At 44.4% G+C, this 9,521-nt stretch overlaps 1 protein-coding gene across 5 annotated transcripts; it reads left to right on the plus strand.

Moving 5' to 3' along the window:
* Positions 1-194: 194 nt before the first annotated feature.
* On the plus strand, positions 195-7,606 carry LOC134027811 (retinoblastoma-like protein 2). Of its 5 annotated transcripts, XM_062470956.1 has the most exons (14): positions 195-571; positions 676-730; positions 1,856-1,986; positions 2,198-2,307; positions 3,048-3,151; positions 3,323-3,460; positions 4,110-4,274; positions 4,464-4,566; positions 4,682-4,879; positions 5,059-5,267; positions 5,473-5,649; positions 5,832-6,017; positions 6,226-6,396; positions 6,718-7,606. In XM_062470956.1, the coding sequence occupies exons 3-14, from the start codon at positions 1,913-1,915 to the stop codon at positions 6,940-6,942; spliced, it is 1,860 nt and encodes a 619-aa protein (XP_062326940.1). In that variant the 5' UTR covers positions 195-571; positions 676-730; positions 1,856-1,912; the 3' UTR covers positions 6,943-7,606. The 5 variants fall into 5 exon arrangements, with proteins under 5 accessions (XP_062326940.1, XP_062326939.1, XP_062326937.1 ...); XM_062470955.1 differs by lacking the exon at positions 676-730; XM_062470953.1 differs by lacking the exons at positions 195-571; positions 676-730 and adding an exon at positions 1,357-1,617.
* The last annotated feature ends 1,915 nt before the right edge of the window (positions 7,607-9,521 follow it).

The following is a 9,521-nucleotide window of genomic DNA, read 5'->3' on the forward strand; positions in this document are numbered from 1 at the left end:
AAAACTGTTATTAAAATATTAAAATTTAGTCTACTTTATTTTTTCGGTCAACCTGGAAACAATGCAGTGTCATCACATTACCTTGTGGTAGCGCTACTGTATGCCTTCTCTCCCGCCAGTGCCTCAGCCTTACATGGCCTCCCTTATCATAGCAACAAGTTGGGGCATGCCTGTGAGGCAAGTGGTTTTTTTCTACCTCCTACGCTACCAGTTCCTCAAACTAAAACGCCTTTCTTTCGCTGAAAATTAAGTAGCACCTAACACCAGCTGGCGTGTTTGTCGTGCAGTCCCAGTCGCTTCTAGGTGCGTGGCAATAGTGTGCAATGTGAACAAATTTATTGTTAGTCTGCAATATTTCTTATTAGAAAAATATGACGCGCATAATACCACGCCCACCTGTAGTCCTGTGGCATCTGACGAAGTCCGAAGAAAAGAAGACAAGGGGGTAGAGACACAGTGTAAGGGAGAGAGAGAAGGGGGAGGAGTAGCAGCCTGTTTCAAGTCAGGACTTATCAAATCTTGATCCCGAAGCTTTAACCTACCACACTGCAATCCCTCTAAACTGTTTCTTGTAAGTAACTTCCTTAATTGCTCATTCATTAGAGTACTTTTTCTTCCTCTGTCACTTTGTCTATGTCCATCTCTCTCTCTTGTCCTGTGTCTTCTTTTTTACAGACTGTGATAGGTGTAGGATAACAAGGATACAGGATGTTGAACCTGCCCTCTTGAGGTCTGTTATGTGGGATTAGTTTTTGTGAATATAGATTAAATATGAGATGAGCTTTGTGTTTCTTTTGCTGTAGACATACTATAATATGATTTGTGAATGACAAATCCTATCAATGAGCCCAAAATGGAACCGAAAGGAAGCCAGTGTAAGGCTACTCATTTTGCTACTATCAAGCTGAATGGAAAATACGTAGACTGTGTTTATAGGCGAATGCATGTGTACCCTGTACAGAAAGTATTACTGCCAGGATTTTAAAATGTGGTTTTTACCAATGCGCTGATTGAGCCAGCCAAAACAGCTGTGCTGCTTAGTGTTCAGGTTGGGGGCAGAAATATTGGTGGGCAGCTGGCAAGTTTTAACATACCCTTCCAATGTGTGGTCATCCACACTGTTGCAATAACAATAATATATTGTAATCCAGATTATTCAAATTATACATATTTATATATATAAATAATTGGTTGTGCATACTATGTTTGTGTATTTGCATGCTCCACGTGTTGGAACTTCCGTACTATAAACATGAACGTCGTTGTCTATCTCAGACAGGATGGGGCGGAACCTACTTCCTTCCTGGTGGGAGATACAGCTTACTACTGAGCCAGCCATGATGTAATTACAACTATATGTGGCTGCTGCAAAATGTTTTCCAGGGGCCAGCCAAGGCTATGGCATAATGCTGGAGAGAGGGAGAGCGATAGAAACACTCAAGTAAAGAGAGAGAGAGATAGAGACAGACAGACAGACAGACAAATGGCAAGAGAGACGCTATATTTAGCAACTCAGTGAGCTGTAGCACACAGGCACATGGCAAACAAGTTCCCATTCAGACAACTTGTTGCTCACAGGAATCTGGATGAATGAAGCGTCCTGGCCACACATTACTGGTACTTGAGTGTGAAAACCTTTTTGGTGTGCAAGAATACATGTGGTGTCACTTTCTGTTTCCATTATCCAGCATCATTTTGAAGGACCTCGTGCTAAATTCTCCTGGGCTTCTTTACCCTGAAACTGGATAAAGTGGAGTTCTGGATAAAGAGGCCAATCAGGTGTTGTACCAACCTGTGTCATTTGGATGTCTTGTAATATTTTTTTTTTCATGTCACGCTATGTATTTATGTTTAGGTACACTTGTTAACTCAACCAGAGAGACAGCTGCACAAGTGTTGGGTGGCGGTTTCCATGGCAACACATCCGCAAGGCATGCTGGGGCCGAGGAGACTTGGTCCCAGTGTCAGCCTGACCAACATATTCAGGTTAGCAGCACGGGCTATGGATATGTGTGTGTGTGCCTGCGGGTGAGTGGTGTGTGGATTACATGTGTGTGGGTGTGAGTGTGTGTGTGTGGGGGGGGGGGAGGTCTTATCAGTCTTTCTTGATAATAGATGTATAGGTGGAGAGGGGGTCAGGTTTGTAGGGGCCATAAGAGATTCCTTCTCATGGTTCCTCTCTGGCTCGTTCCTTCAGAACCTGTGCCAAAGATCCATCTGAGACCGTAGCCTCCAGACTGAGGCACATGGCTGACATCTTTATCCAGCACTTTGAGGAACCTCATGAGAAGAGCGGCCTGGGCACAGGTGGGTGCTCTCACGTGCTGCATTACATTTGAGCTATGATATTATGATGTGTTGTGTGTGTGTGCAGTGGTGGACTCAGAGGGGCAGGAGAGGTGGTCGCCCCCCCTGGTGCCCCCACGCTAGCAAAAGTGCCCTCTTGGATGCCCTTATGGTAGATTAAACATGATAAAGGGTCCTGTATGGTTGCCCAGTGTGCAAGAACATGTGATAAAGTCCCTTCTATGGTGCCCCACCTGTGAAAAGAACGTGATGCCGTGCCCTCTGTGTGCCCTCCCAGTGGAGAAAACATGCATCTTATTTTGACTCAAAGATAATAATAAAATGAGTCTGACATTATATTACATGAAGCTTTTTTTGCGCGCAAATAATTGAGAATCTTTTTTCCAGCGTGCAAGCATTTACTATTAATGTCCCTGACTAAGCTGATATCAAACTTACGTCCCTGAACTGTGCTGCAGAACTTAATGAATAAGGGAAAGGTCTGTTCCTTTGTTTGACAGTCCCGCTAAAGAACATGAGAGAGAACTTGTGACTGGGGTCAGTTCGTCTAGGAAAGCCATTTGAAGCTCAGAGGAAGAGGTATAAAGGCCCTGTAAAAACAGAGCAGAGATGTTTCGTTCTTCTCTTTGTGAGGCCATCTGGTGATGTGTTAAGAACATTCTGGATGGTGGTGAGAAGTCTGATTGAGCTTCACTGGTGTGGTCAATGAAGAAAATGCTGCATTTGTTTTCTGTTTGTAGAGACTGCAGTCCAGTACTGCCGGGAGGCAGAGGCTCTTTACTATAGTGTGCTGGAGGCCATCATTACTGAAGAGAGAAAGAGGCTGCGTGACAAGGATCTGTCTGTGAGTCTGCTGCCCTCTGCTGTACACAACTGCATCTTCAGAACACCCATTGACTTGACATTATCCACTGACGGAATATCAACTAATATCCACTGGGGGGCAATGTTTGACCATGTGATGAAGTGAAAGATATGGTTTAGCTGTTGATGGACATTTCTGTTTCTTTTTCAGTGCATTCTGGGGCATGACCTGTTCCAGCGTTCCCTGGTAGCCTGCTGTGTGGAGATGGTTCTGTTCTCTCATTATTTCAGGGGTAGCTTCTGTCTGGTCCTCAAGATCTTCGAGATTGCGCCCTACGACTTTTACAAGGTGGCCTACTAGAGTACACCTCACACGTGTGTGTGTGTGTGTGTGTGTGTGTGTGTGTGTGTGTGTGTGTGTGTGTGTGTGTGTGTGTGCGTGCGTGTGTGTGTAAGAGAAAGAGAGAGAGTCATGTGAGTTAGACTTACAGTCTGTTGTTGTGACTCTCTTAATGTATTATAGACTGTATATGCATTTTGTGTAATGTTCACATAAACATTCACTATATGTTGTATGCTGTTATGGCTGCAAAAGGAAAGCCAACACCACAAGGATGGGCATGTTTTGGAATGGGATATCCAACAAGCTCATAGGTGTGATGGTCAGGAGTCCACATAGGTTTGGTGATTTAGTGTGTACTAGTGCCATTGCTGTCCAATCTTTCCCACAAAATGTGATTATATTTGTCACAGTAGCCAGACGTTGTAAAGTCCTAGTATCGGTTAGATGTGAGTGTACATAGGGACTTCAACAATTAATGCGAGCTTGCGCGAGAAATGTATTTGCATTAATTTGAGTGCTAAGTAGTTTTTGGAGATTTACATAAAATAAACTCATATTGGATTCACGTTGGACTCATATTGTTATATTTGCCGTAGATATTTAACTATGAATATTATTATATTTAACTTGAATGTATCCGTTTTGGTACCTCTAGGTCATAGAGCTGATGCTGCGCTCCGAGGAGGCCTGGCCACCAGCTGTGCCCAGGCACCTGAAGTGGGTGGAGGAGCAGGTGTTGGAGGAACTGGCCTGGAGCAGACAGTCCCCTCTGTGGGACAGCATCAGAGCTGTCCAGGGCGCCCTACCCACCTGCCTGGAGGTGTGGCGCTGCACCACACCTATACCTAACCCTATGAAACCCTAATTTTTCATTTCTTGACCATTTGCTGTCTACAGAGGCCTTAGCTGTTTAACAAACCGACTAAGGTGGACCATGATAAAATAGTGTGTGTACGCACTTGTGCAAGGTCCTTAACCTTGAAATGTTCTGGATCTGTGTTTGTTGCAGGTGACGCCCTCACAACACCTGGGCGATAGCACAAACGCCCCTAATGTCCCTCAAAGGACCACGGGTGACATTGTAACCCGTAGAGACCCAGGTAGATCATCAGGTCGGTCACATTGGATCACGTCAATGAACAAAAGAATGTTGTTATGAAACATTAAATACATTGTGGTTGAGAGGGGAGCTAGTGATGTTGACTTTGGCTTCTTTGTCTTTCCAAGGGATCCCTCAATCTTCTGCTGGTCTCTGTGATATGTACAGCTCCCCCCCTGCTGGTTCAATAATGACCTCTGACCTTGCCACACCAGTTATAGAGCCACAGTCGTCCTCTGTCATGGTTACGGGCCAGATAGTGGTCACTATGGCAGCAGCCACTGTCACTACGAACAATGGACAAAGTGTCACCATACCTGTCCAAGGTACTAAGTCCACACCTCTGTGCTAAAGCTGCGTATCATGTTTAAGTAAATACCGTAGACAATGCATACTACAGAGTTTGTACAGCTTTGTTCTTTCAAACAGGGTACAGCAACAATTGAATATTTGAATTGAAAGAAGATTATCTTTGATTCCTTTCCTGGTGTCCTTTTTCTATCAGTGCATCTAGGGGGGCTGTTTTTAATGGGACAGCCCACTACCACACAGCAACTGCCCAGTAGTACCACGCAGCCGCCCCAGGCCCAGGGCCTTCACTCGGCCCCAGCCCCCGCCCTAGTTCCAGCCCTAGCCCCAGCCCCAGCCCCAGCTTTAGTCACAAACACAACCAAACATCATGGATTGGGCTCGCTGTCTCTGTTCCTCCGAAAGGTACAGAAGTTCTTTACATTTTCTAGTTTGGGTCCACATTCCAGTAAGTAGCGCTCACCAGCGAGCCCTCTGGTTCAGACATGAGGAATGGTTGGTGGAATGTACCTTCTGTTCAAATGTACCTTCTGTTCTTTTCAGTCTGTATTTCAGTAATGTGTTCCTTACATAACCAGACATGTTCCACGATCAATTCTGTCTATCTCAGGTCTACCTCCTCACCAGCAGGCGCTTGCAGAACGTCTGTCCCAAGCTGAATATCTCAGACGAGCTGCGACTGAAGATCTGGACGTGTTTAGAGCATTCTCTGGTCCACTACTCTGAGCTGATGAAAGATCGCCACTTAAACATTCTCCTCATGTGCGCCATCTTTATCATGGCCAAGGTACTGTCCTGTGGTTGGTTCCTGACTCTTGGTCACCAGCCTGGTTTATCTTAGCTCATGCTTTGGTGATAGACACAAACACATGATGTGTTACAAGGCTGAGATTAACTGTAGGGTAACATGTTTACAGTAGACTGCATTGCTGATGAAAGCTAACATCGTTTGCATTACTCATTGTGCAGGTTTCCAAAGAAGACATTTCCTTCAAGCATATCATGCTTGCCAGCTGTGCTGCATCTGGGGCGTCCTCCAGACTAGAGCAGGGGGAGGAGAGGAGGGCCCTCATCAACTTCTACAACACCATCTACAGCACACATATGTACAGTTTTGCCGTGCGCTACTCTCCAGAAGCACTGACCAGGGCAGGGGTGAGTTTGCAATGTATACAGCTCAACTGAATAGAGATTACAATAGTAATCAACAATACGACTTGAGTAACATACTGTCGTATTGCAGCATACTGTTACAGTATACCATATTACAGCATACAGGTACATTAAATATTCTAACTTAATTGAGTTATGATATCCTGTAGTGAAAGATATGGACGTAGATTTCTCTTTGTTTTTTGTGCAGGTTGAAACCCCTCCCTATTCTCCATTCCCCACCCTGCCAGCGAAATGTCCTCACAGGCTCCGCCTCCATCGCTCTTTCTACATCTCACCCCTCTACGCTGACACCCCCCCCCACTCCCCACCCAGCCACGCCCGCAGGGCACTCTACTTTGTAAACAGGAGTTCCCCAGGGGTGAGAGTTTGATACTATCTAAAATTACAACTAATGTGGTTCTGTTGGGTAATGTCTGAAACCTTTCTCAAATCTAACCGCATACTCAGTCATCCAACTGCATACATGCACTATTTTCAGTTCTATTCTCTCTCACAAGAGGATACCAGTGGTGTCCATTCTTGTTGTTGAGTTGAAGAAATCACATAACAGCAGAGCATTCTCAACCATCTCAAGCTGCTCATGAGCTTTTGATGTCATGCGCTGTTACATGAGCTTATTCAGCTTATAGTGACTGGAACCATGCAGCTTGCTGATCACATGATTCTCCCTGTCCTGCAGTGTCTGCATGAGATCAACAACATGGTCAAGACTGCCACCAGGAGGCGTCCTAGAGCTGTAGAGGCTGGGGTGGAGGAGGATGAAGAGGATGGACGGCCCCCAATGAGGAGGCCCTGGAGGGGGCCCTCATCCTTGCAGAGACGACTGGCAGAGCTGGCTGATGAGCAGGCCCGGAGCAGAGCACAAAGCCACCATGCCATTCCACCAACCATTCCTCATGTCTGAACCAGAGGGCTCGCTGGTGAGTGCTACTTACTGGAATGTGGACCCAAACTAGAAAATAATTACGATACAATATATCCCGTTAACCTTTCGAGACAAACTTTTAGCTAAAGTATATCAGCGTTATACACGTTCTAGCACTCCAAAACATTTTTGTCTTCAAGCATTATGAAGAAACGAGGGGTTGTGTTTTCTACGTCTGCCCATGTCTTGGAACATCATCGTAATTTGAAGTGTACGCTAATGAATTTGATTCTGCAATTCTGTCTTTCAACCGTACAACTGTTCCTCTGCTTGTATTTGCACTTACAAGCACTGTCAACTTTTGGTCCCACTTCCCTTAGGGAGACATGAACTGGCATTGTTAGGAGCACGTTGGGAAGATAGTAGCTACTATAGTGTTAATCATGCTTTTTCAATTATTGTGTTTTCTTTAGAACGGTTCCAGTGTATTTGCACTAAATTAAGACATTGTTATTATAACTTTGGCTTCCATCTTGCTGTATTTACGTTTGAATGATGTGCCTGTTTTTCTTAATGGAAAACCTGATCTTTTGTAGAATTCTGTATTACCCAATCGAATAGAACATTTTACAGTCGTAGAATAAAAATGCTGACACTTGAACTTGAACTGGTGTATGCAGTATATTGGTACATTTGTATCAACTCTATTAAAATAAAATACAAATGTGTGTTGCCTATATTTAAAGCCCAAGGAATTCCATACACAGGCAAAGGTTTTGTCATATGTACTGTTGGTAATAATTTGTCAGGCTAAAAGTCAACCATTTTACTCTGGTTATCAGCATCATAAATACACCATCAAATGTGCCTCTACCCATTTCTATATATGACTAACTACCAAAAATCCAAATCCATAGTGTGAAAAATGGTTGCTATGACAATGAAGTGATTGACAAACAATCCCTGCAGTGTTTATCAGTAACCATGCCCTGGCACGCCATGAGGTTAATTCTCAACCAATGTTGCTTGGCGAACGCATCATAATAAGCCACTGGGAGCCAATCAGCAGTGGCCTGTAAAGTAAAACCTGAGAGACCAGTACACAGGTAGCCGTGCTCAACTCAACAGGAAGTCCTGCAGTTACCATGGAGACCGAAGGGTTGGGGGGGAGAGGGGTTGGCTGTTTCAACAACAGTAATTGAGCTTTTAAGGTTAAGGACAGTGTGGAAGTACTCTATACGCCTTCAGACTTTGATCAACTCAACAGCCTCAGCAGAACTCAGCTTTTAATCAGTTTGCTTCCCACTGGGTGGGACTATGGGGTGCAGTTTGAGCAGGGGGGCAGAGGTGGTCGACCATTCCAAAAAGCCAGAGGAAAGACCAGGGTCAGCCACCTCCAACCAGGTGTCCGACTCAGAGGAAGCTAACGGAACAAAAGAACAAGACAAAGAGGAGAAAGAAGAAGAATCAAGCTGAAGACGACATCCATCTTGACACCCTCCCAAACTTTCCTCAAAGTAAGACCTGACAGGTTTTTGGCTAAACACCTAACACTGTGCTTTGTGAAAAGTGGGGAGAATTCAGATGAATGATATTTAGTTAGATGAAATACTTCACAAAAAAAATCATTCTTTATTCTGCTTTCAGTGGCACAAGGATGTTTCGTAATGACTTGGCCATAAACAGGCAATTCATGACTCTTACCTTGACTCACTTTTATCCAATCACCTCTATAACTTCACTGTGTTGTCTACCAGTGTCTATTCGACATGACAAATGGTCTGTGTGAACACTGAGATTGGCTCTGTGTGTCTGTGTCAGTGTGTCTACAGATTGGACTGTCCGTGGGTGAAGGAGAGCCTGTCAGCATGAGAGGGCAATGCTGCACAACTGTCCATCAACTACTCGCCTGGTGTCATCTGGACCAGCCGCGCACACACACACACTCACACACACACACACACACACACACACACACACACACACACACACACACACACACACACACTGCACAGTGTGTACTATCCACACACACACACTCTGCAGTGTTTGGATCAGCCAACCTCCAGCTTCTCTATATTTTACCAACCCCATGTTAATGCCAAGATAGAATATCATGACTTCAGGAGTTTTAAAACTATTTGGATTTAAACGACAACACAGTTGTTATTAACATTTTCAGTAATAGCAGTCTGTATAAAAGCTCATTTTATAGTCACAATAAAGTTATGAAGATTTGTTTCTTTGCTGCTTTGCTGCTTGATCCATCTCACACCGTATTTATCCCACCCTCTAGTCACAGCCCTCTGAACCAAGTTGAGATCATTATTTTTTCTTTCTAATGCTTCATATTTCTACAACATGTCATTCAAATATTTTTTTAAAGCCTACATATTTCCAGAATAGTCTAGTGCTGCATAGCGGCGTGACTTTATTACCAGCTATGATATTTTTCACTTCCATAGAATCGTTTCTTGGTAGAATAGTTAACAGTTGACCACCAGGTGGCAGTCCAGCTCTGCCCACACAGTTCTCTCTCACGCCACCAGGGAGCAGAAGTGATCCGTCAACACCAGGGAAATCTCTTGAGGCTGGCTCCATTTGCTGAAGACATTTAT

This window comes from Osmerus eperlanus, chromosome 10 (assembly GCF_963692335.1).
Source record: "Osmerus eperlanus chromosome 10, fOsmEpe2.1, whole genome shotgun sequence".
NCBI lineage: Eukaryota > Metazoa > Chordata > Actinopteri > Osmeriformes > Osmeridae > Osmerus > Osmerus eperlanus.